This window comes from Phyllostomus hastatus, unplaced genomic scaffold (genome assembly GCF_019186645.2).
Source record: "Phyllostomus hastatus isolate PE091 unplaced genomic scaffold, TTU_PhHast_1.1 phas_contig_159, whole genome shotgun sequence".
Classification (NCBI taxonomy): Eukaryota; Metazoa; Chordata; class Mammalia; order Chiroptera; family Phyllostomidae; genus Phyllostomus; species Phyllostomus hastatus.
Genome location: NW_025333640.1, coordinates 4421926 through 4448569, shown reverse-complemented (window position 1 = coordinate 4448569; position 26644 = coordinate 4421926). Strand labels below are relative to the sequence as shown.

At 57.4% G+C, this 26644-nt stretch overlaps 1 protein-coding gene across 2 annotated transcripts; it reads left to right on the top strand.

Moving 5' to 3' along the window:
* Positions 1-4283: 4283 nt before the first annotated feature.
* APC2 (APC regulator of WNT signaling pathway 2) lies at positions 4284-26570 on the top strand. Of its 2 annotated transcripts, none has more exons than XM_045831608.1 (15): positions 4284-4319; positions 10586-10744; positions 10920-11010; positions 11136-11316; positions 12224-12332; positions 12471-12584; positions 13278-13355; positions 13551-13649; positions 14121-14511; positions 15114-15209; positions 16446-16585; positions 16991-17068; positions 17266-17382; positions 17768-17982; positions 19099-26570. In XM_045831608.1, the coding sequence occupies exons 2-15, from the start codon at positions 10604-10606 to the stop codon at positions 24035-24037; spliced, it is 6789 nt and encodes a 2262-aa protein (XP_045687564.1). In that variant the 5' UTR covers positions 4284-4319; positions 10586-10603; the 3' UTR covers positions 24038-26570. The 2 variants fall into 2 exon arrangements, with proteins under 2 accessions (XP_045687564.1, XP_045687565.1); XM_045831609.1 differs by lacking the exon at positions 4284-4319 and adding an exon at positions 7671-7866.
* The last annotated feature ends 74 nt before the right edge of the window (positions 26571-26644 follow it).

Sequence of the window (26644 nt, the reverse complement as noted above, 5' to 3'; positions counted from 1 at the left end):
AAAAAAGATTTTTCAGTTGGAGAGGACTATCTTCAGCCTTAAATGAAGTCACTCAGGCCCTGGCCAGGTGGCTCAGTTGGTTAGAGCATCATCTGGATATGCCAAGGTTGTAGGTTCAAGCCACAGTCAGGGCACATACAAGAATCAACCAATGAGTGCATAAATACATGGAATAACAAGTTAATCTCTCTCTCTCTCTCTCTCTCTCTCTCTCTCTCTCTCTCATCAGTAAGAAAAAAATAACTCAGGCCTACACCCTCTGTTCAGTTAATGAGCCAGGAAGAAAAATAAAGCACCCCCACTCTTCTCAAGCCCATCTGGAGAAGGGGTTCCTGCTCAGGAAAAGATAGGTAAATAGATTTTACACAAATGCCTTCCTCCCAGGATTTCTGCTATCTCCTAGTACTCATAGACACTTTTACTGGATGGGTAGAGGCCTTCCTTATCTGGACTAAAAAGGCAGCCAATGGAATCAAGGACTTCCTTAAAATGTTCATTTCCAGGTTTGGACTGCCTCAAAGCCTCCAAAGTGATAATGGCTCTTCCTTCATGGCCAAAGTTATCCAACAAATAGCCCAAGCCCTAGACATGAACTATTATATACATAGTTCATGGAGGTCTCAGACTTCAGAAAAGGTAGAAAAGGCTAATCATATCTTAAAGAAAATCTTAGCAAAATTATGCCAGGAAACCTGGGAGACATGGCTCCAGCTCCTGTCCATAGCCTTCCTAATGTACAGAGCAGCTCCCAAATCAAACTTAAAACTAAGCCCTTTTGAGCTGTTATACAGGAGGCCCTTCCTAACCTCTGAATATATTTTAACCCAGAGGTCCAGAAACAACTTGAATATTATACATCATCAATGCTCCCTGGCTGGTGTGGCTCAGTAGATTGAGCACCGGCCTGTGAACCAAAGGGTCACCAGTTCAATTCCTGGTCGGGGAGCATGCCTAGGTTGGGGGGCCAGGTCCCCAATACAGGGCAAATGAGAGGCAGCCACACATTAATGTTTCTCTCCCTCTCTTTCTCCTTCCCTTCCCTTCTCTCTAAAAATAAATAAATCTTTTAAAAAGTATTATATCTCATCAGTGTAAAATGTGCAATAGGCTCCCCCTTCTTTCACCTGGTTCTTTTCACTCCTTTGTCCATAATAACTAGTCTCCTTCTTTTGTGATTTAGTCCATGCCTTTTTTTAAAAAGATTTTATTTATTTATTTTAGACAAGCAGAAGGGAGGGAGGGAAACATCAATGTGTGGTGGCCTCTTGTGCGCCCCCTACTGGGGACCTGACCTGGTCCACAACCCAGGCATGTGCACTGACTGGGAATCTAATCAGCCACCCTTTGTGGTTTGCCGGCCTGCACTCAATCCAGAGCCACACCAGCCAGGGCTAGTCCATGCCTGTTTTTATTTTCTATTTAAGTTTGTATCTTCTAGGCTACAACATTTTCAAGGATTCCAGCCCATACTTCAACAACCAGGGGATATAGAGCTCAGGCCCTTAGATAGGCAGAAAGAGATTTTTCTTTAAAAAAAAAGGTTTTATTTATTCATTTTTAGAGAGAGGGGAAGGGAGGGGGAGACAGAGGGAGAGAAACATCGAAGCATGAGAGAAACACTCATCAGTTTGCACGCCCCCAATGGGGGACCTCGTCCACAACTCAGGCATGTGTCCTGACCAGGAACCAAACGGGCGACCTTTCAGCTTGCAGATCAGCACTCAATCCACTGAGCCACACCAGCCAGGGCCAGAAAGAGATTTTTTGGTCTCAGGCTAGGCAGGGTCTGTGCCCAATCTCAGCCTGAAGCAACTGAAGAAGACTGACCAGCAACCCTTCATCTCCCCATATGATTATGGGATTGAAATCTTTCAGGGGGATTTATGAGGCAGGAAAGTTAGAATTGGGAACAAAGGCCTCAACCTCTACCCTCCCCTTCTCCATCTTGGCTGGAACATCACAGATGCGACATTCACCGATCTGATTCTTCCTCCTCAATTTCCTGTAATTGAGAATACCCTCTCCAAAAAACATTGATATCTGGAGAGGAGGGACAAGGATGGATGGCATAGGCAGTCACCCCACTAGCATCAGAAGCAGAGGACCACTCTACCCCTACCCATCAGCGTGTTCTCTTCTCCAAGGTCACCCACTCTCGTTTCTGGAGTGCATACTATAGCTTTAGTAAACTTGCTGTTTTGGTAAATCTCTGTCATGGTCTTCCACTTCTTCTTGTTCCATGACAAGGACTTGGATTCAGTTGAGGTCTCACTTGGTTTGCCCAGGTGCCTGCCACCAGGCATCATTACAAATGAAGAGAATAGTGTGAGAATAGTGCACACTCAGACTGAGGTGCACATCCCAGCTCCCAGGGGTTGCCCTAGTCTAGGAGCACTTTCAGGGAGTCTAGGAGGCTGGGAGGAACCTTTGTAGGGCCAGATGTCTCACCACCAGGCCCCTCTCCTGTCCTATGGCTCAGGTTCTGTCTTCAAACCTTCCAGCCACATTCCCGCCTTTGTGGTCTGTCCCTCCCCAGTCTGTCCCTCTGGTCTTGCTTCCCTGGGCTCCAGCCCACTTTCCCCAAACCTGCCCCACCCCCATCGCCATCATCTCAGTCAGGCAGCTCCCTCCCTCTCTGAGTCACCCTCTTTCAGTTGTCAGATGTCTTCAGAACCTGTCCTGGATCCAGCCACTTCCCATCTCCCCCATGGCCACACCCTGGCCAGGCCTTCACCATCTCCTACCTGGACATCAATTTGAAAAAAATACAGAAGTCATCCTCTCCTGACTTCCCCAAGCCCTATATCACCCAGAGTCCTGCATGACCCAGGAAGCCCTGCCAGCCCTCCTCTCCTCCCTTTCCCCACCTCATCCACCTAGCCTGCCTCCCTGCAGCTGTCCAGACTCTCCCGGCTTGTCTCACCTCCCAGCCTTCGCACAGGCTTTTGCCCCCTGCCTGGATGCCCTTTGCAAGGATGCATGGCAACTGCTCACGAGGCCTGCCCTCACTATCCCGGCCAAAGCAGCACCAACTTTCTCTTCTTGCCACTTGTTCTTTGCCCTCCCAGGACTTAGTACGGTGCATAATAGCACTCCCTCTGTGATGCACACCATCCCTCCTGGACCAGCACAGTCCCCTCTGCCCTGGTCTCCCTGCACCTACAGTCTGTTCTCTCGGGCAGCCACCAGAGGGCTGTCTGTGAGCATGACTCAGGTTTGGTCCTCAGACTGACACCCTGTTCTCCCTGCAGCCATCATAGGCGCCAGAGAACACCTAGTCCACATGCCCCTGCTCTGCTCAAGCCCTCCATGACTGCCACGTCCCTGGTGTAAAAGCCCGAGTCCTCCGGCGCCTACTGGGACCCTGCACGACTTGACCCTCCCTTTGCTCTGGGTGTTCTTTCAGCCGGAAAACTCTTCCCATCTGAATCACCACTCCAGTCTCTATTCAAGTGCCCTTCCCAACAGCACCCCCACCTCCCTGCTGTCTCCTCCAAACTCACCGCTAGTAAACACATTGTCTTCTCATTGACTGTCGGCCCCTCCCCTCAATGTCAGTTCCTGCCCTCAGGGTTTTGACTTTGTTCAACGCACAGGGTCCAGCACATAAGCACACACTAGGTGCTTAATGTATGCTTGTTAAATGACTGAATATTTACGGGTGTTGTGGCCGCATCAGGCCCTTCCATGTCCAGCGCCCAACTCAGAGCCTGGTAAAAGCAGGCACACAGCCAATAGCCAATAGTTGAATGACTAATGAACTGAGCGCACAGCACCAGCCTGGGCGAACTCGAAGAGGTGCCTGGGCTTCCGCAGGACTCTGTCCAAGCGGGCAGCTGACTACAGCCGCGGAGCGGCGCCTCCCTCCTAGACATCCATTCCCGGTGGGGCCCCCTCCTCCGTTGGTCCGCACTACCGCACAACGTATCCCTCCCCAGCAAACATGGGTGCCCTTGCCCGTTCTTCCTCCGCCTGCACAGAACCCCTCTGCTCACGCGCCCTCCTTATCCCTCCGGATCTCCCTGAACCTCCCCTCCGGGGTACTCAGTCCCGCGAGACTCCTTCCTCTCGCCCCTGCGAGGTCCCTAAGACCCCCTCATTTGCCCCTTTCCCGAAGGAGTCTGGGCTCTGGCCTGCTCCAAGACCCTCCCTGCCCCCTCCACGCAGGCGCAGGGAGTCTCGGTCGTCCCCACCCCCCACTCCTGCCTTCCCCACTCCCCCAGCCAAGGGCGGGGCGAGGGTTGGTCCAAGGTAGCCGCGGCTCCATGGGGCTCCTAGGGCTCCTGAGCTCGCTGCACTCGGCCTTCTTCAGGGACCAGGTAGGGCGCGGGGCGGGGGGATACGGCCTTGGGTGCAGATAGAGGGTACGGACCGCGGGGACAGTGGTCCCGGCGCCAGGGGACGCAAAGGCTTGCGTACACAGACTTGATGAGTCTGGGGTCTCGCTCAGTCGCCGTGGAGATCGTTGCCTGGGAAACGGCCTTAGGCTGTTGGCAGGTCTGGGAGTCCCTCCTCTGTACTGCAGAGATCCCCTCCCTCTGTCTGCTCAAGCGTAGCCTCGCTGGGCCCAGGACTTGGCCTGGAAGGGAGACCTCCAGACCCGACCCATTGCGCGGACGCCGAGAAGGCTGGGGCGGTGGTGGCTACGGCAGGAGCGCTCTGTGCCGAGGATCCTCCCGGACAGGCTTTGTGTGGGGGCCTGGGCCACGCCCTGTGCCTATCCGGGCCTTAGTTGCCCCTTCTGGGCGCCGAGCGTAGGGCCGACCCTGACGTTCACCGACGCTGAGGTTCTTCCTAATAATAGCCATCTCACCTGCCCAAGCTCTTTGCAGGTGCTCGTAGTCGTTCTGAATCCTGGAGCTATAACATCCCCTAGTTAAGAGGAAATTCTTAAAAGGGGCTGGGGAGAGCCCAAGGTCACTCCCGGAACAGGGCCAGGAGCCTGATTGTCAGGCGGAGGCACGCTCAGACACTACCTGAACATTGTGGGGAGCTGTCCCTGGTGCTGACAGGACCGCACTCCCGACCCCTCCTCACCCATGAAAATGAGGCCCAGGACCCTGGTCAGGCGACCCACCCAGGGTCGGGCTTTGGGGGCATGGCTTGAACTCACCGGCCCTTCCCCTACAGCCAGGGGCAGTCTTTCCTCACCTGTCAAGGCCAGGTCACCCAGCCCCAGGCTTGTGGTTGTCAAATGATGAGGACGTGTGGTGCTTTCCTGCTTCCCTCCAACCTTCCACCCAGTTCATAATGGAGGATGTCCCTGGTTCTGCCCCAAACCCCTGGTCCTGCACGGTGGAGAGGCTCAGTGGAGAAGGACAGAGATTAAGGGGATAGAGACTCCTGAGGTCAGCCTCAGAAGGCCCAAAAACACTCCATGAGTAATGCTGCAGTGTGCTGAGATGAAGGGGAGAGTGCCTCAAGGAATGTGAAGAAGCGAGCACCATAATTCAATTTTCTCCAGAACCCAGCAGCAGTGAGTGGAGGGCTGGGAAAGGGCCCCTCTTGCTAGGCTTAGCCACTGTGCAGTGTGGGGGGTCTTTCAGCCCCTCAAAATGGAGCTTGGGTTCTTGGGGGGGGGTTCCTGAAACTCTAGTAGTTCTAGAATTTCCAGTGATGCCTGAGTGTACTGTGGCTCAAAGATTTATAGGGTTAAGGATTTGGGAGAATGTCAGGGACATAATGTTCAAGAGGCTTGTGGACAAGGGCATCCTGCTTTGGGGTCTCAGCCCCCACATCCTCTCAGCCTTCCAGGCCCCCATCATACCCAGATGGGTGAGGGAGGGAGGCCCCAGGCCTGGTGAGACTCTTGCAAGAACTCAAGCAACATGTTCCCTGCCCTGAGCTTCAGTTTCCCCATTGGTATGAGGGCAGGACTGGCCTTTAGACCCTACAAGCCCCTTCCATCATTAAGGTTCTGGCTGAGAGGGGTCTGGGGAACAGTGACATCTTAAGACTAAGTGGGGGAGGTGACTTAGTTCAGTGGGATGTAAGGGCAGGGATTCTCCAACCCACCTTCCAGTGAATAAAATGGGAAACTTAGGCCAGAGAGAGACATACCCAAGGTTACACAGGGATAGCAAGGTGGAGCTGAAATCAGAGCCCTGGACTCTGTCCCCCCCACTCCCCCATTTCAGCTCTAAACCCCTCACAACTCCCCCAGTCTGGCCCTACTACATGCTGCACTTCTTGGCTCCACCAGAAGCCCATATGCCCTGAATGAGCTCTAATCTCTCACAGCTCCAGGCATTGCACATGCTGTTCCCTCGCCTGGAATGCCTTTTCCCTCCTTGACCCCAGGGCCAATTCTTGTTCTTCCTAAAGAGGCCCGGCACTGGTGCTGCCTGCTCAGTTCAGCCTTCCCAGCCTCCAGAAAGAGCCCCTCTGCTCACTATACTGCTTCCCCAATCCCGCAGGCTGGGGACAGCTGTGTCCAGTTCTGGAGCTCTGGAGCAGTCAGGCCTGAGTCCTCTGGGGCCCCCAGCATTGCTGGCCCAGGATGACCACACAGGGCTTCTTGCAGTAGACCGAGCAGGAAACAGCATGGTCCCGTGATCTTGGCTGTCCCTCCTGTGGTCTCTGGCACCTGCCATTGTGAACACAGCAGCTGCCTCTCCATTTCACATATGAAGAAACACAGCGTCATGTAGTGAACAACTTTCCCTGGCCCCAGACACGGGGAAAAGACAGAGAGAGGCCCCAAACCCATGTCTCTGTGTCCCTGTCTTTTGGGGTGTGCATGTGTCAAGTGGCAGGGATGACTGGGCTGGAGCTTTAGGTTCTGGCCTTGGGTGTTAAATCCTCAAGTGGCCTCCATGGGTCCATTGAGGATCTGAGACAGCTGGGGACATGTCCTTCTGGGACCCAAGGCCCCTCCCTCCTCTGGCTTCCCCTCTTTAAGGGTGAGTTAGGGATTCCATGGGGGACAGAGACACAGGGAGACAGAGATGAGACAGATGGAGAAAGATGGAGGGACATGGTGGGGGGAAGAGACAGGAAGTCAAGGCAGATGCCCACGGAGGAGCTGACGCTCTTCCAAGGAGACAAGGAGCAAGGGGGCGCAATGCAGGGTCCCAGGCACTCCCCAGTTTACCAACCCACCCCCCATCCTCCCCCTCCCCCCACCAGCCAAGACCCTGTGGGGGTGCTGTGTCCAGTCTGGATCCTGAACCTTGTCCCACCCTGGCCCATCCTCACAAGATCGGGTCGATCCGAGGGGAGGAGGCTGACAGGCCCTGCCCCAGCTCCTGTCACAGCTCCTGCCCGAGGAGCTCCCCGCACAAGATGCTGATGTAACACACATGACTGGATGTTTTACTCTTAAAATTCTGTGAATCCAGCCGCGAGAGGTTCTGAGGCGTTTCATCCCGGAATGAGGTGGGGGACCCTGGGTCCTAGTCCTTGGGGAGCCCCCTTGCCCTGGGGACTTCACCTCCCCACCCCCATTCCCGCACCTGCAGCCCCTGAACCCGCGAGATGACCAGACACCCTGCGGCCGATGCCGGTCCCCGCCCCGGGCCCCCATTGGCTGTTGCCATGGCACCTGCCTGTCTTCCCGCGCCACCATTGGCTGCAGCCTCTGCATCCTGCATCCAGCATCCTCCCCCGCTCGCGGTGGTCTCGCCCAGCGCCCTCAGTGGCGGTGCCTCCTGCCAGGCCCGCACCAGCCTTTGTCCGCCCCGGAGCCCATTCTCCGCATCTCCAAGACCCCTGAACCCCGGAGCCCGCGCCCTGTGGCCGCCCTGGCCCAGGAGCGCTAGGATCTCAAGAGGGGTCTGGGAGCTGCACCAAAGGAGGAGGACCCAGGCCCGCAGCGTGGTGCGTTGCCCAGCCCAGCCCAGCCCAGCCCAGCCTGAGTGAGATAAAGTAAGCGGCGTGCTTTCCTGGGTGAAAGGCAGGGGGCGCGGCCTCCGCCTCTGCAGGGTTGTCTCCATCTCCCCCCTTCTCTCTGCTGAGCACACTCTGGAGCCTCCGTTTCTCCAGGGTGGAGCCAGAGGGTAAACTAAGTCCCAGGGAGGTGGGTGCCTGCGTCGCTGCAGTCAGTCTCAGGCAACACAACACCTGGACATCCCAGAGTCTGAGGGCAGGCCAGCTGTGTGCTTTGGGGGAGGGTGCTGCCCCTCCCTGGGAGTGTTTTCTTCTCAGTAAAGTGGGGGTTTGGATTGAAGGAGAGACAAGGGCCCCTTTGGTCCACATCTCTGCTACCTTCCGCTGAAATTTGGCCATTCACTCCTTAATTAAAGGAACCTCCAGCTATTGGTGCTTTCCCTTTGGTGATGAAGATATCTTGGGGAGGCCCCAGGAGGCCCCTGATGCAGCCTGGAGGTCAGGGGCAGGCTGGAGGGCTTCCTTGAGGAAGCTACTGTGTGAGAGATAGCAAGTCAGGAAAGGTCCTCCAGGCAGGAGAACTCAGGGTGCAAGGGCCTGGGGGAAGAACATGGAGTGTATGTGGAGGAGACAGGTCTAATGTCAAGGACACTAGGGAGCCATGGCAGCTTTTGGAACAGGGGAGGAATGGAATCTGACCAGTTACTCCCAAAGCTTCCTTTTGTCTGTGCATGAGGAGCAGACTGTGGGAGGCCAGTGAGGCTGCTCTTATGGGAGGGATGTGGGGGGCTAGGGTCCAGCTGGGCAGGGCTTGAGGGGCTGGTGAGAGAGTGGAATAGGGACCCAGGCCAGAATGTGGGGGAACCCTGTGGGGGCCCTGCTGCCAAGCTACATCTAATGAGAATGTAGAGCGTCGGAGGGAATGAAGGTATCCCAGGCTGGCCTTGCAAGGGTGGCTTGAGTCCGGGGTTGCTTGAGAAGGTAGTCTGGGTTTGGAGAATGGGAGGAAGATACAGGGGTTTGGGCTTCACCTAGTGCCTCTCCTGCACTGGGCACAGCGTTGTGGCCTCAGCCAGGACATAGGTCTCTGGCCAGACCACAGGGACCTTACCACAGCCCCAGGCCTGATCCTCAGCTGGGACTCCTGACTGAGCCTTGGGAAGGATCAATATTAGGGTGGTAGGCAAAGGCCATGGTCCCCAATCAGCTGGCTTCCCCATCTTATACTGTCTCCCCTTCTGACTTGTGGTGTTGTCTCCTCTGCCCTGTGACTTGTGTTTGCTCGATGACCACTGCTCCTCCTGACCCTTGCATCAGCCACGCTATGGGAATGGCAGACCAAGTTCCCCTGACTCCTCTGATGGGCAAACTGAGGTCTGCAGAGGGGGCGGGGCTTGTGTGTCTCCAGCATTGCCTGGACTTCTGAGCATGCCCAATGTTTGTGCCCCTGGCCTCAGCTTCTCCCTTTAATGGTGGCCCCTAAGACCCGGGACTGTGACAAGAAAGCCACATGACAGAGCCAGGCATTCAATAGTTTCTCTGAGCTAGTTTGGATGGCCTGATTCATCCTACCACTGGGGCCAAGCCCCCCACCCCTACTCCAGACCCAGCTGTGTCCTTGGTGACTTCAGGGTGAGCAGGGACCTTCTGGGGTAGGAAGAGAGAGAGGAAAATGAATAAGCAAGGGAATAAAAAGTGTGGCCAAGTAGGGGAGGGAGGCAGGGGAGGGTTGGCTGATTTGGGGAGGGGGTTAAGGTGGGCAGGGAAATGTCTCCCAGGAGGAGGTGGCAAAGGGGAAGGGCCGCCATTGGTGAGCCTCAGACAAAGGCAGAGGGAGGGGGAGCGCTGATGTTAAGGAAACAAAGAGGGAAGGTGGGGTGGGCAGGAAGGCTCTGGCAGGAGTGCCAAGCTGAGGGAAGAGGCACTGGCCAGTTAGACGGAGGGAGGAGGCTGGGCCTGAGCAAGAAAGGACAGCCAAACACACAAAGAAGCAGGCGGCAGTGGTGGAGCCCAGGCAATGGGGCCTGAGCCACTGAGGGCCACAGAGGCTGGGAGAGGGCTGACTGCAGGGCCCCTGGGCTACACAGGTAGCCACCCAGATACAGCCGCTGATGGAGAGGTTGTGAGGGCTGCAGAGCATCCAGGTTCTCAGTTCCCAGGGTGACTGTGGTGGACTTGGGTTGGGGCTCTACTGTCAGTCTGTCCATTGGTTTCTTAGAACATTCATGACATTCTTTTTGTCCAGCAATTGGGCCAGCTGGTGGTCTGTCCACCCAGCCTGTGGGCAGCTACCTTGCTGCAGGGATGTGTCTTGGCTGTCCATCTGTTTCTGGCTGGGACCGTGTCTGTGAGCCTGATGGCACTGGGTTAGCCAGTCCATCTGCTGTGCTAGACTGTCAGGGTCTCAGCTGTCAGTCTCTCTGGCTGTCCAGCCATCTATAAGCACACGTGTCTGGGAGCACAGGTGTGAAGATGGAAGTCTATCTGTGTCTGTCGGTCAGTTCGGTGTTTGGGTTGTCTGTGTGTCTTAACGCCCATGGGATGGCTCTGTCTCTCTCTTTCATTGTTCCTGCTTGTGTCTGTCACTCCATCTGCCATGCAGTCTGTCTCTGGGATTCCCTGGGCCAGCACCATCCTGCCCACAGCAGTCCACACCAGCCTCTCCAGCCTGGGACCCAGCTCCAGGTTGGGTGGGAGGACTAGGGCTTAGGTCCAGGGCTGCCTTCTCCTCAGAGTCTCATGTGACCTGTGGCTGCAGTCACTGCAGGAGCGGAAGATGACAAGCTCTGTGGCATCCTATGAGCAGCTGGTACGGCAGGTGGAGGCCTTGAAGGCCGAGAACAATCACCTGAGACAGGAGCTTCGAGACAACTCAAGCCACCTGTCTAAGCTGGAGACGGAGACATCTGGCATGAAGGTGGGGTGAAGGGGCTGGGCAGAGGACATGGGCCTGGGTCACAGGGACAAACACCAGGGCACTGGACCCCTGAGATGGGTAGGCAGGGCCAAGGGCATCTCACAGAGTAGCAGATCTGGGACAACCCAGGGCAGTGGCCATGCCAACCAGCACTCTCTCTTGCTCCCATGTCCAGGAGGTCCTGAAGCACTTACAATGCAAGCTGGAGCAGGAGGCCCGAGTGCTGGTGTCCTCAGGGCAGACTGAGGTGCTGGAGCAGCTGAAAGGTGAGGGGCCAGCCTGAGGCCCCTGTCTGTGCACCAGGGTGACTCCATCCACCCCTAGAGGGAGCTGGGAGGAGGAGAGGCAGGCAGGGGTACTGACCTTCCCTCCTCCTTTCATACTCATCCAGCCCTGCAGATGGATATCACCAGCCTGTACAACCTAAAGTTCCAGCCCCCTGCTCTGGGCCCCGAGCCTGCTGCCCGCACCCCTGAGGGAAGCCCGATACATGGCTCTGGGACCTCCAAGGACAGCTTTGGGGAGTTGAGCAGGGCCACCATCAGGCTGCTGGAGGAACTGGACAGGGAACGGTGAGACCACGGGAAACTGATCGCTGGCAGCTCTCATGTAGTCCTGCCCCCAGCCAGATACCACCCCAGCAGTCTCTGCTCTTTGATTGGCCCACCTGCATGCTCCCCAGTCCCACCCACCTCTCGGGCCACTGCCTTCTGTGGCCCTTCCACCCCCTTTCCTGGCACAGCTGACCTCAGCTGGAGGACAAAGAGAAGGGGGCATTCCTGCCAAAGGGGAGGGCTCCCGGAGCCCTCCCCAGAGGTCCCCAACACCCAGTTGTCACCAGAAACAGGGCTGTGCCCAGTGCCAGGGCTCAGAATTAGGCCTGGAGCCAGAGAGACTTAAGGCAACCTTTGTGGAGAGATGGCTGCAGCCCAAGAAACCTGGGCGGGGGGCCAGCAGAGGGATGCGGGGTCCAGGTGCTCTGCTCAGTTTGGCTGGGTTGTGTGGGGTCAGAGAGACCTGGAGGTCCATGCGCTGCTGCTGTGTGACTCAAGCAAGTTCTCTAGCCCCACACAACCTCGAACGTGTGCTCTGTAAAATGTGAGTAGCAGTGTCTCCCCACAGGGTGTTAAGGGGGAGACGGTTGCAACTAGAGCAATCTGAGCCTGAAAGCCTCCCTGTGTAGGCTGGAGGGAGATTAGGGAGTGTGGGATAGGTGTTAGAGTCAGAACAGCCCCCCTCAGGGTGGTGCTCCAAGGGCCAGAGTTTAACAAGGAACTACTTTCTCTTTTTTAATAACTTTCTGTGCCCCACCCACCCTACCCTAGTGCTGGGGAGCATCAAGGGCAAGACTTTGCGATGCTGCCTATTAAACTTGGCATACACTAAGCACCCAACAAGCGATTGCAAAGATGAAAATACACCACCCATATTAATGGCTCCTTCTCTGCGGGCCGGGCCCACCTACCTGCCCTCCCCCAGGTGTTTCCTGTTGAATGAGATTGAGAAGGAAGAAAAAGAGAAGCTCTGGTACTACTCTCAGCTGCAAGGCCTGTCCAAGCGCCTGGATGAGCTCCCGCATATGGAAACTGTGAGCGCTGGGAGGGTGCGGGCGGCAAGGGGAGGTGCCGTGGGTCGGTTCCGCCCCCAGCTAGGGGCGTGGTGAGCAGGCCCTTGGGCCCCTGGCTCCGGCAGCGCCTCACCGAGGCCTGTCCGCCCGTCCCAGCAGTTCTCCATGCAGATGGACCTGATCCGGCAGCAGCTTGAGTTCGAATCCCAGCACATCCGTTCACTAATGGAGGAACGATTTGGTACCTCTGACGAGATGGTGCAGCGGGCGCAGGTGCGGCAGCGGGTGCGGCCGAGGCAGGCAGGCAACGTATAGTGTGCAAATTGAAGTGCAGAGATAGTTGTGGAAAGAGTCTGGGACCAAGTTATGTGCCTCTGGTGTAATCAGTGGGCAGGGAGTGCTGTGGGCGCGGTCTGGCTCCAGAGGCGGAGCCAGAGGACCCTAAGGGCAGGGCTAGGCTCAGAGGCAAGGAACACTGAGGCCCGGGCAAACGGTGGATGATTTGGCCAGTGGGCAGAGCCATATCAGGGAGTGAGTGGGTTCGGAAGGATGGGTCTAAATTGGGATGGAGGCAAATGAGAAAGTAGGTGGGTCTAGAGTGGGGCCTAAATAGGGGGCAGGGCTAGAAAAATAGAGCAGGGTCTAGACAGCTAGTAGTACCAAATCTTGGGTAGGTGGAGTCAGAACCTAGGGAGAGGGGGTGCTATGGACCATGGGTCCGGCCAGGGTGTGAGTGGAGACAAACGTCAGGGTACAGTTTAGAGTGGGTGGGCCATATCAAGGAATAGGTGTAGTCAGAGCCAAGGGTGGGTTTGAACAGTGGGTCCTGCAATATAAAATAAGTAAGGGTGGGGTTAGAAGAGTGGGTGAAGTCAGAGGTGGGGGGGTGGGCCATATCAGAGAGTGGACAGGGTCAAAGCAGGGATGGGTCAGCCACAGTGAGCCTTGTACCTTTCTCCCACGTAGATCCGCGCTTCACGCCTGGAACAGATCGACAAGGAGCTACTTTCTGCACAGGACCGGGTGCAGCAGACGGAGCCCCAGGTACTGGAGGGGCAGAGTCAGCGCCCTTGGGGGAGGTGATGACCCCAGGCAAGGAGGGGACCCTGAGGGCCCCACCCAGAGTGTAGGAATAGGTGGAACCTCCACCACATCACCATAGGACTGTGGCCAGCATCACCAACCTGGGTGCTTTGTGGGGTGCTCTTGTAACCCCTAGCACTGGTGTTCTTTCCACAGGCCCTGCTTGCAGTAAAGTCGGTGCCAGTGGACGAGGACCCTGAGACTAAGGGCCCCATGCACCCGGAGGATGGTGCCCCTCAGCCAGGCAACAGCAAGGTGAGGGGCAGTCCAGTGGGAGGGGCACTGAGAGGCAAGATAGGGAGTGGGTAGCCAGCTGGATTGGGGTACATTGAGGCTGGTGGGGCCAGCATGTGGTCTGGAGCCTGGCAATGTGAGCAGAGATAACTGTCCTGTGTGTTTAGGAGGGCACTTAGATGTAGGGCTATCCCTAGCAGAACCCAGTGATGCCTGTAGAGTGGGCATTTGGCCCTCATGGGCTGGGGACATCTCCAGCTCCCCACCCATCTCCCCATGTGTGTGTGTGGTGCCCCTGGGGGATGCAAGGTGAGGGCAAGGGGCCAAGGAAGTGGTTCTCCTAGGCTGGGGTCACAAGACTCCTACTGTGTTTAGGGTGAGTCACCCCAAGTATGGGGGCTGTCCGTGGCTGGGGAGGGCAGCAGGCTGGCTGGGGCGAGGCACACCAGATGAAGCTCCCCACCCTTACTCCATCCCTGCCCACCCCCACAGGTGGAAGTGGTCTTCTGGCTGCTGTCAATGCTGGCGACGAGGGACCAGGAGGACACAGCTCGCACACTGCTCGCCATGTCCAGCTCTCCTGAGAGCTGTGTGGCTATGCGCCGCTCAGGCTGCCTGCCACTGCTGCTGCAGATCCTTCACGGCACAGAGGCTGGGGCTGGGGGTCGAAACGGGACCTCTGGAGCGCCTGGAGCTAAGGACGCACGCATGCATGCCAATGCAGCGCTACATAACATCATCTTCTCCCAGCCAGACCAGGGACTGGCGCGCAAGGAGATGCGCGTCCTGCATGTGCTGGAGCAGATCCGCGCCTACTGTGAGACCTGCTGGGACTGGCTGCAGGCCCAGGATGGAGAGTCTGAGGGAGACAGGGTGGGCCATGGTGAGTGGGCAGCCTCTCTGGCTGTACTTGCGCAATGGGCACAGAGCCTGGGCTTCTCAGGTGACAGGGCAATATCATTAGTTGTTGTCACTGCTAAAGATACTGTTATGATCTTTTCTGTGCACCTCATCTGTGCCCTGTGCTGGCTGAGGCCTTATGGCAATGTTGCCATGACAGAATGGCAAAAAGGACAGTGACCTGCAACCCATGCCCTAGTTGCAGGGTAGCTCAAGAAACAGTCACTGAATGCATAGATGGATTGTGGGTAACCAGAAACGTGGGTGCAGACTTTGAGATGCCTAGTTTTGGCAGCTGATCGCAAAGTTAATCTGACAAAAGCACCGCCAAAAGTTTCTGCGTACTCAGCGTGACCTCACCTCCCATCTCAGCTCTGTGCGAGGCAGGCCCCTTATTACTCATTTTAGGAAGGGTTGGAAAAGGAGGCCACTGCTCTGGGAGTGACCCCTCAGGCGCCAAGCATGCATGAGGCGGTTTGCAGAGCCCTGGGGTCTTTGAAGGTTGGAGTAGACGGGGAGGCATGGGACCCAACAGGGATCATTTCATGGACTGGGAGGGCTCTGCCCTGGTTTCTTGGCCCACAGCCCCGGTCCCCATTGAGCCTCAGATCTGCCAGGCCACCTGTGCAGTGATGAAGCTGTCGTTCGATGAGGAATACCGCCGTGCCATGAATGAACTGGGTGAGTGCACCCCTTGCCTCCTCCATACCCCCTTTTAGCCTGAGGCTTCTAGGCCTCATTCAGTCTGGAGCAGCCTTTTATCTTTAATGGTCCTGTGGCTCAGAGGACAGGGAAGCAAGTGGCCAGAAAGCCAAGGGCAGAGATGAGAGGTCCAACCTAATACACAGAAGCTACCAGGTGGTTAGGGAGGGGGTGAGGTTGTCAAGTTTTAGATTTGAAAGCATTACTACATCTCTTAACGTAATCGAAATATGGGGGAAAAAAAGCCATCAACATGCTTAATGTTACTTCAATTAATACAAAATGAGATCACTCCTTCTCACCCAGCAGATGGTCAAACACTCAAAGGTTTCGTCAGATTTTCTGTTGTCTGGCTGTGCGAAAATGGGCATTTGCAACCCTAGCAAGGCAGCAGACACTTAGGAAAGTATACACTTTTTAAGTCATTCCTTTCCTGGCTGGGAAACTTATCCCCTGGTTGGATTTCTGTAAGAAGATGCAGAAAAATGAGGAAGGCAGCAACAGGCCCAAATAAAGCCCCAGATCTGGAAACCACAGAAGTGTCTGGCCGCTCCAGCCCCTGCATGCACAAATTGTCTTTGTTGTCCTTGCTCGGTGAAGGGGGCAGGGTGCTTTCCATTTGAGTTGTGAGTTCTTTCTCTCCTACTTACCCTGACCATTTCCCCACAACGTTCGCTTACTCTTTGTAAAAAAAGTGAAAGCCTAGTTTTTGTAGTGAGTCAAGAACTGCGTGTGTGGCATAATCAGTAGCCCCTGAACACCTGCTGTCCAGGCCCTGCCCCTGGGACCAGCCCTGCCTTCAGAAGCTTGAGGTCTAATGGTCTTTAGGTGGTTCACACTTGGGGTGTTGAAGGCCTTCTTGACCTGGGAACAGAAGGGAGGCAGGAACCTGAGCAAATAGCAGGTAAAAGCATTCCATGCAAAGGCCTGGTAGCTGGAAGAAGTGTGAGTGGAGGTGGAGGACTGAAAGGAGGTAGGTGTGGAGGTCACAGCGTAGCCAGGGAATCGTGCCAGCCTGGCAGTAGGCTGTCTAGATGAGGTGTCCTTGGAGTTGGGTTTCGAAGGTGGACTTGAGCAGAGGAGATCTTGGAATAGGATGGAGGGCACCTAAGCAGGGGAATGGCATGTACAGAGGCTGGGAAGAAGGCAGGGGGTTTGTTTGGGGTGCCCCCTGCTGTATACAGCCTTGCTGTGCCCCCTCCCATGTTCCCACAGGTGGGCTGCAGGCTGTGGCAGAGCTACTACAGGTGGACTATGAGATGTACAAGATGACCCGGGACCCGCTGAACCTTGCCCTGCGCAGATACGCTGGCATGACCCTCACCAACCTCACCTTCGGGGATGTTGCCAATAAGGTGCCTGGGGTGGGCAGGTGGCGTCCGTGCCCTCCCCACCCTCTTCTGAGGCTCCAAACAGGCCTGAGAGGTGGAAACACTTGTCCCCAACTTATAAGCGGGTAGACTGAGGCCCAGAGAGGGCTGCTAGAGGAGATGCTATGACTGGATGTGGTCGGCCAGGCTGCCATCTGCTTGGTTGCTCTGCTGTAGAGAGTGGGGCCCCTGGGCTGGGGGAGGCTGGGTGTCTGTGCCTGTCTGAGCCTCAGTTTCCTCATCTAAGCAACAGGATGACTGCTGTCCCTTTGCCATGGTGGTGAGGATGGGGTGCTGGGGCTCAGGGGGAGATCCTGAAGGTGGGGCATGGTGTCCCTCAAGACTCCTGCCCCACTGACCATGGCGTGAATATCCTGTGGCACCCCACAGGCCACACTGTGTGCCCGGCGGGGCAGCATGGAGGCCATCGTGGCCCAGCTGGCTTCGGAGAGTGAGGATCTCCAGCAGGTACCTGGATGGAGTGGGGTGAGGCATGGGGAGAGCCTTGCAGGGTGTCCCACTGCCCAGGGCCCCTGCCAACAGAGTCCTCTCCCCCGTGGGTGTGATGGGCGTCCTCCCCAGTCTCTCTGTAGACCCGCTATGTGTGAGGTTGAGGGTGGGGGGCCCTGGGTCCACCTTGCCTGCCCTGCCCCACCCCACCCCAGGTGGTATCTAGCATCTTGCGCAACCTGTCGTGGCGGGCTGACATCAACAGCAAGAAGGTCCTGAGGGAGGTTGGCAGCATGACCGCCCTGATGCAGTGTGTCCTGCGAGCCTCCAAGGTGGGCACTGGGTGGGTGTGGTGGGGTGGAGGGGGCGGAAATGCACCTGAGACCCAGGGGAGAGGGCACTGGCACAGCTGCTTAATGCCGGCTACAGGGCAGGGAGACACTGGCAACAGGTGACAGGTTCTCCATCGTGAGGAAATCAAACCGAACAGTCACTGCTTAGCTTAGCAGGCAGTCCTCAGACAGGCCTGGGGCTTCCAACCCTGCAATTCAGAGATCCTGTGACAGCCAGGTTTATTTTTTCACTTTTACTTGAAAATGTATTTGGGTGCCTTTTCTTCCAGCCTTTTGTCTGCACCTTAATGGAGAGGGCCAAGTGGGTGGGGCCAGTACCTGGAGTCCCCTCCACTGAGCTTCCCGCATCCCACCCTGTGTCTAGGAGTCCACCCTGAAAAGTGTGCTCAGCGCCCTGTGGAACCTGTCAGCGCACAGCACAGAGAATAAAGCAGCCATCTGCCAGGTGGATGGTGCCCTGGGCTTCCTGGTGAGCACGCTGACTTACAAGTGCCAGAGCAACTCGCTGGCCATCATCGAGAGCGGCGGGGGCATCCTGCGCAATGTGTCCAGCCTCATCGCCACCCGCGAGGACTATAGGTGGGCCTGTCCCCCGCAGTCACAGTGGGTGGAGGGTGCCATGGAGGGTGCTGGGGGAAGGTGGACCCCCAGATGTGGTCTGGGGCTGGGAGTAGCAGATCCCATTCTGCAGGGAACTGTCACTGAGGCAGCCCTGGTTTGTCCTCCTGCAAGTGGTTGTTCCTGATTTGTCCTCAGGGACTAATTTTTTTTAGTACAAGTATTCCCAAATAGTGCATGAGATATATTTTGCTAAAGATTTCATTTATTAAAATAAATAAAACACTTATTTATTAAATAATACTAATAGTTTACAAATGATACTTAATATTTTTATTTTTATTTTTATTTTAAAGATTTTATTTATTTTTAGAGAGGGAAGGGAGGGAGAGAGGGAGAGAAACATCAATACATGGTTGCCTCTCACATGCGCCCTACTGGGTACCTGGCTCGAAACCCAGGCATGTGCCCTGACTGGGAATCAAAACGGTGACTTTTGGTTTGTAGGCTGGCACTCAGTCCACTAAGCCACACCAGCCAGGGCATGATACTTAATCTGTTTAAAACCAGATAAAATTTATCTATAGTATGTCTGTCCCAAACATCACATGAGATATTGTGTTAAAATGAGATATACTAAATTTTATTTTAAAAGATAAGTATTGTCCTGGCTGGCGTAGCTCAGTGGATTGAGCGCAGGCTGCGAACCAAAGTGTCACAGGTTCGATTCCCATTCAGGGCACATGCCTGGGTTGCAGGCCACAGCCCCCAGCAACTGCACATTGATGTTTCTCTCTCTCTCTCTTTCTCTCTCCCTTCCCTCTCTAAAATTAAATAAAATCTTAAAAAAGGGATAAGTATTATTAATTTATTAGTATATTATTTAATAAACATATTTTAAGTAAAAGAATAATTAGCACAAGTATATCCCATTCAATACTTGGAATAGACTTATACTATTTAGTATACTCTTTATACTATTTATACTATTTATACTATTTATACTATTTAGATTTATTCCTTTTTCTGAAATCTGAACTTAGCTGGGTGCCTTATATTTTTATTTGTTAAATCTGGCCACCCTGCTCCTGGTGAGACGAGGTGTGGCCCTGTCTGACACGCCCCTCCGTGATGCAGGCAGGTGTTGCGGGACCACAACTGCCTGCAGACTCTGCTGCAGCACCTGACGTCACACAGCCTGACTATCGTGAGCAATGCCTGTGGCACGCTCTGGAACCTGTCTGCCCGCAGTCCACGTGACCAGGAACTGTTGTGGGACCTGGGCGCCGTGGCTATGCTGCGAAACCTTGTGCACTCCAAGCACAAAATGATTGCCATGGGCAGCGCTGCCGCCCTGCGCAACCTGCTGGCCCACCGGCCTGCCAAGTACCAGGCAGCGGCCACTGCCGTCTCCCCTAGCACCTGTGTGCCCAGCCTGTACGTACGCAAGCAGCGGGCCTTGGAGGCTGAGCTGGACGCACGGCACCTGGCCCAGGCGCTTGACCACCTAGAGAAGCAGGATCTGCCTGAGGCTGAGGCCGAGGCTACCTCCAAGAAGCCACTGCCACCCCTGCGGCACTTGGATGGGCTGGCCCAGGACTATGCCTCGGACTCCGGGTGCTTCGATGACGACGACGTGCCCTCCCTGGCTGCTGTGGCTGCCACTGCCGAGCCTGCCAGCCCCACTGTGCTGTCCCTCTTTCTGGGTAGCTCCTTCCTGCAAGGCCAGGCACTGGCCCGTGCCCCACCTGCCCACCGCAGTGGCCCAGAGGTAGAGAAGGAGGCCGGTGGGGAGGTATCTCTGGCAGCCAGGGCCAAGGCCAAGCTGGCACTGGCAGTGGCACGGATTGACCGGCTGGTGGAGGATATCTCAGCCCTGCACACATCATCTGATGACAGCTTCAGTCTCAGCTCTGGGGACCCTGGGCAGGAGGTGCCGAGGGAGGGCCGAGCCCAGTCCTACTCTCCTTGCTGGGGGCCTGAGGGCGGGCAGCGGGAGGCCAGCAGCCGAGCTCATCCACTGCTGCGGCTGAAGGCAGCCCACGCCAGCCTCTCCAATGACAGCCTTAACAGCGGCAGCACCAGCGATGGGCACTGTCCCCGTGACCACACGCGGCCTTGCCCATTGGCCTCGCTGGCTGAGCACCGAGAGGGGCCGCCGTGTGGCCAGGTGCGGCCCAGCCAGCTTGACCTCAACCTACTGGATGGCCAGGCTAAGCCAGCAGCCCGGGAGGCTGCAGCCACTGATGCATGTGTGCGCACCATCAAACTGTCACCCACCTACCAGCATGTGCCACTGCTTGAGGACACAACCAAGGCTGGTGTGGGGCTCCTGGTCTCTGGGAATAGGAAGCAGGCTTGGCTGCCTGCAGAGGGCGTGAGCAAAGTGGCTGAGAAGCTGGTGGTGGAGGCAGCACCACTCTGCCTATCACGTTGTAGCTCCCTGTCCTCACTGTCCTCGGCTGGCCGCCCGGGCCCCAGCGAGGCAGGGGACCTGAATGACAGTGACTCGTCCCTGGAGGGACTGGAGGAGGCTAGCCCCAGCGAGGCAGAGTTGGACCAAGCCTGGCATGGGCCAGGGGATACCTCCCTGCCAATGGCTATCCCTGCGCCGCCTCCGGGCCGGACCCTGGGGGTAGAAGATGCCACACCATCTAGCTCCTCAGAGAACTGCGTGCAGGAGACACCACTGGTGCTGAGCCGCTGCAGCTCAGTGAGCTCACTGGGAAGCTTTGAGAGCCCGTCCATTGCCAGCTCAATCCCCAGTGACCCCTGCAGCGGGCTAGGCAGTGGCACAGTCAGCCCCAGTGAGCTGCCCGATAGCCCTGGGCAGACCATGCCACCAAGCCGCAGCAAGACACCACCATTGGCCCCCCCGCCTCCAGGTGAACGTGAGACCACCCAGTTCAGCCTGCAGTGGGAAAGCTATGTGAAACGTTTCCTGGACATCGCCGACTGCCGGGAGCGTTGCTGGCTGCCCTCTGAGCTGGATGCTGGCAGTGTGCGCTTCACTGTAGAGAAGCCGGATGAAAACTTTTCCTGTGCCTCCAGCCTCAGCGCACTGGCCCTGCATGAGCACTATGTTCAGAAGGATGTTGAGCTGCGGCTGCTGCCCCCGGCCTGCCCTGATCTTGGTGGTGGCAGTGGCCCTAGCCAGCACTTTGCTGGACACCGTCGGCGAGATGAGGCCAGTGGTCGCCTTGAGGGGCCACCTGCCACCAGTCAGGAGCTGGAGATGCTGCGGGATTGCCTGGGCGCAGCCATGCCTACCCGACTCTGCAAGGTGGCCTCAGCACTGGTGCCTGGCCGCTGCGCACTGCCTGTGCCCGTTTACATGCTGGTGCCCGCTCCAGCCCGGGAGGACAACTCATACAGTGACTTGGCTGAGGGCACGCCAGTCCACTTCAATGTGGCCCCACTCAGCGACGAGACACTGCAAGTACCTCCCAGGAAACTGCCCGGTGGGCGTGGGGATAGGCAGAAGCCAGCAGGCCGAGAGGCTCCTGCAAGGCAGGCTGCTGTGCATCGGCACAGGGTTAGGGGTGTGGGCCGCAGCACGGAGCCAGCCCGGGGGACAGGAAGGAGGCGAGCAGGGCTGGAGCTGCCCCTCCGAAAGCCCCTGAGAGCTTGTGTGGACAGGGACAGCCCCCAGGTGGGTCGAACCCATGAGGAGGGTGCAATGCAGTCCCTGTGCCTCACCACACCCACCGAGGAAACTGTGTACTGCTTCTACAGCAATGGCTCAGATGAGGAGCCATCCACAACAGCGGCGGTGGCACCCTCCCTGTGGGCACCCGCTATTGCTCAGGCAGGGAAGAAGGAGCGCCTGGCTGGCAGGAAGAAGGCACAGGCTGTGCCCAAGGCCGCAATGCCTGCCAGGGCCCAGCCCAGCCTCATCGCCGATGAGACACCACCATGCTACTCCCTAAGCTCCTCCACCAGCTCCCTCAGTGAACCCGAGCCCGAAGCAGGCAGGCTCCAAGCCCGTGAGCCAGTGGTCACCAAGGACCCAGGCCCTGGAGGCAGGAAAGATGGCCATCCCAGCCCTCGGGCCAAGGTGGAGCTACTGCGGCGCTGTGTTGGCTCGGCCATGCCTAGGCGCTGGCGGCAGGCATCAGATCCACGGTGTTGCAAGCCCCGAGATGCCCAGCTGGATGAACGGCCAGCAGAGGGGACCCAGGAGCACAGTGAGGAGGCATCAGGGTCAGACCACGCCTCAGACCTGGACAGCGTCGAGTGGCGTGCCATCCAGGAGGGTGCCAACTCCATTGTCACCTGGCTGCACCAGGCAGCAGTGGCAGACACCCAAGAGGCCTCATCTGAGTCTGACTCTCTCCTGTCCTTTATGTCAGGGCTGTCTGTAGGCTCCACCCTGCTGCCCTCCCCACACAGGAAAGGGCGGCGACCACGGGCGGAGGGACAGGTAAGCAGTACCACTCGGCCAGAGAAACGGGATATGACCCTGGCCCAGCGCAGCAGCAGCCCCTGCTTGCCCTGCGGCCCCGAGAAACTGCGTGGTGCTCAGAAGACAGTGTCTGGGGTACCAGCCATGCTCCGAGGAAGGACAGTGATCTACGTGCCCAGCCCAGCCAGCCGGGCCCAGCCCAAAGGCACCCCTGGCCCCCGCACCACACCAAGGAAGATAGGACCCCTGAGCCCCACACAGCCAGCAGCTCCCACCAAAGCCCTGGGCCCTGGACAGCAGCGGTCTAGGAGCCTGCACAGGCCTGGCAAGATCTCAGAGCTTGCTGCCCTGAGCACCCCCCAGAGGAGTGCCACTCCACCAGCCCGCCTCACTAAGACTCCTTCATCCAGCTCCTCCCAGACCTCTCCTGCCTCCCAACCCTTGCCTAAGAAGTCACTCCCAGCTTCCCATGCTTCAGGGCCCCTGCCCAGCCCTGGGGCCTCCCGGGTGCCCAAGACACCCATGCGGACCCTGCTGGCCAAGCAGAACAAAACGCAGAAGTCGCCCGTGCGAATCCCCTTCATGCAGAAACCCACCAGACGGGGACCACCACCCCTGGCCAGGGCAACCCCAGAGTCAGGCCCCAGGGTTCAGGTAGCACCCAAGGGGTGCCCAGGTGCCCGGGGGGGCCGCCTGGGCCTGGTACGCATGGCTTCAGCCCGATCCAGTGGCAGCGAGTCCTCCAACTGCTCGGGTTTCCGAAGGCAGTTGACCTTCATCAAGGAATCGCCAGGCCTGCTGCACCGCCGCCATTTAGAATTATCCACTGCTGAAGCCACCTCCTCTGCCTCCCAGGGCAGCTCCCCCCGCCGCAGCAGGCCCATGCTGCCTACTGTCTTCCTCTGCTCTTCACGCTGCAAGGAACTGCGGGCATCCCCAGCACTGGTCCAACGGCCCCTCACAGCTCAGCCAGGTCCTGGGGAGCGGCCACCAAGGCGCACTAGCTCTGAGAGCCCATCCCGTCTGCCCATCCGCAAGCAGGCCACCCAACCACAGGCAGTCAAGCGCTACGCCTCTCTGCCCCATATCAGCATGGCCCGAAGGCCTGAGGGTGCTGCCCCTGGTCCCAAAGCCGATGATGCCCACCAAAGCAGCAGTGGGGAGGCCCGACCTCTGCCCAGGGTGGCCTCACCGGGCACCACATGGCGACGAATTCGGGATGAGGACGTGCCACATATCCTACGGAGCACACTGCCTGCCACTGCCCTTCCACTCATAGGCACCTCACCTGAGAAGTGCCCTGGCAGCCCCCCGCAGCGCAAGACCAGTGATGCCGTGGTCCAGACCGAGGACTTCTCTACCACCAAGACCAACTCCAGCACGTCCCCGAGCCTGGAGAGCAGGGGGCCCCCCCAGGCCCCAGCTGGCAGACCTGCACCGTTCCTCAGTAGCGATGTGGATAGGCCTGGCCCTGCCAAGGGGCCCACCTTGGCCCCCTTCATCCATGAGGGCCTGGGAGTGGCTGTGGGGGGCTTTGCTGCCAGCCGGCATGGCTCCCCCAGCCGCTCAGCTCGAGTACCCCCTTTCAACTATGTACCCAGCCCCATGGTGGTGGCAACCACTGACTCGGCGGTGGAAAAAGCCCCTGCGCCCACTGACCTCCTAGAATAGTTGCCTGGACCAGTCTTCTGGAACATCCTCTCTCACTGGCCATCTGGTTGCCCTGAGAGTAGTCCCAGGAACCGCCTGCTCACCCAAGTCCCACCGTTGGAGCCCACTCTAGCCCGAGGGGGCCTCATATCTCACACTTGCTTCTGTGCTGTGGGGACTTGAGAAGGAATGGGCTGCTGGCTGGACTACAAGTCCTGGCCTGACCCATGTGCAGAAACCACCCACCCACAGCCCCATTGGGCCTAAGCCTCAGCAGGACCCTCATCTCTGGGGAGCCAAGGGAGGTTACAGTATTCCCCCGAGGTGGGGGATGCAGAGGGTAGTGTCGGCTAGCATCTGCCAGCTGGGCCCAAGGCATCCAGTGGAGAACAAAGCCCATAATTATGGGTGCAGCCGAGTAATTTGTTAATGATAACTGCTGGTTTGTTTGCCTTCTTACTCCCAGCTGAGAGAGGGGTGTGGCTGAGCCCAACAGTGAGGCAGGCCTCCCCTCCACTCACCCTCCCCGCTGTTAGGTGCTAAGCCAGGGGCTGAGAGAGAAGATGCTGTTGGAATAGGCTGGAGAGGAGCAAGAACAGGGCAAAAGAAGACTGGGCTGGGTGATGCAGGGCCACCCTATGTCCTCACTCCTGGCTGGACTGGGTGCTTGTTTCAAGTAGAGGAGGAAGAGTCCAGGGAGGTAGGTAGAGTCAGGACCAGCTGTGGTGGGTGAGGTGCAGTGGGCAGGAGGATGAGAGTCATAGTCAAATCCGGTTCACCCTGGTGACACACAAAAGCCCAGATCCATGGGAGGGCACGACTGCAGAGACTGTGGTGAAGTTGGCAACATGGCCTTGGAAGAGGGGCAGGGCCTAGAGCCCCGGGACTGTGGCTAGGCCAGCTGGATGTGTGGAGGCCAGGGCTTCCGCAGTGCTAGAATGTTGGTATCAGAGAAGGCTCAGATGGAGGGGCACGGGGAGCCTGGTGGGCTTACCCAGGCCCCCGACAGCGTGCGTGTGTGCTGGGGAGACTGCTGAGGTTCCTGCTCGGCTTTCCGCAGACAGAGCAAATGACCTCTTTTCTGGGGAAGTCTGGCTCTGGGAAGGAGCTGCTCTAGGCTCGCGGATCTGCTGTCACAGCCGCAGTGCAGAGAGCTGCCCAGGAGGGGCCAGAGAGCAGATGGCACTTGGGGAGACGGGCCACATGGTAACAACTAGACTTTAGGTACCTTCTCTGGGAGGTGGGGAAGCATGGTTGACGGATGGAAGTGCAGAAGGAGCCTCTGTCCCTGCCCACAAGCACCACTGTCCCTGTCCCCTATCCATGGAAGGAGCTGACCCCAGAGCAGAAGTGCTTCTGCTGGACTATCCTCAGCTCCAGGGGCCACATTTGATCCCAGTCCCAACAGACCATGCTGCTGTTGCTGCTAACACATCTCTGTCATGCTATATTACAAGCCCTGGAACTTCCTGTCCTGCAGAACAGGTGCCAGGACTCTACCCCTGAAGGCCACAGGCAGGATGCAGGAATGGCTGGACGTACCAAGTGCTCCTCCTGTGACCAAACTTCCCAGGATGAGCTGGCACACAGTGGACCATAGCAATGAGGGCTTGGCAGCATGTTGGACACACCCACAGCTGACCCCTCGGGATACAATGGGGCAGGTGTTGTCTCAGATGCATCTCAGAAATCACCAGTCCTTGTCCCTATCCTTAGCCTGAAGGGGCAGGAGTAGGTGATCTCAACTCTTGAAGTGCAGGGGCTGTCAGATATATGCTCTTACACTGGCCATGGGCCAGATGCCCCCCAAAATGGCCTGGTGGGAGGAGGAGACATGCAAACGTACACCAAGCTTGCTGATCCATAGTGGGTCTGAAATGGTGGGGCCTGTGGGTGGGAGCACCCATGCACTGTGAGACCCTGGGTGGTGCTCTCAACACTCTATGTCTCAGTTTCCCCATGTGGGCCATGAGGAGAACTCCCAGAGCTACCTCTAGAGCCAGAGTGGCTGCTGCAACTGGGTGAGATGCCCAGACCCTCCCTGGCTGCCCCCTCCACCTGCCCCTTAACCTCAGACGGGGGCAGCTCCCACCTAGGCCAGCACACAGGGAGCTCATGCCCCATCCATGTCCTGCAGCCACATTTGCCTTCTCCGTTCCCATGATGAGGGCACAGCTACACCTCACAACCACATGGTGTGGGGCGGTGGGGGCTCTGGGCCCTGAGAAGAGCAGTGGTCACTGGACAACGGATTCTAGAATGGAGCTGGAGGACTAAAGTCTTAGGACCCAAAGGACATCTCCCATGAAACCTTGATCCCCTCAGGGCTGCTCGGCCACCTGGCCATGCTGAGGGGGACCCTGTTTGCCTCCAGAGCACCCTCAGCCCATGACCTTGGGAAACCACCAGCAGCTGAGTGCTGGATTGAGGCAACGCTCCTGCAAGTACAGCATTACCTCACCCCCTCTGCCCCCAGTCTGTCACCTGGCCAGTGGCCATAACAACCCACCCTGAGCCTGGTTGTTTTGGTCCATCCATCTCTGTGCCCCTCGAGTCTATTCCCTGGGTCCCTGAAGTGTTACGGACATGTGTAAATAAATATAGCCCTGTTCCCCTTCCCACCCCATT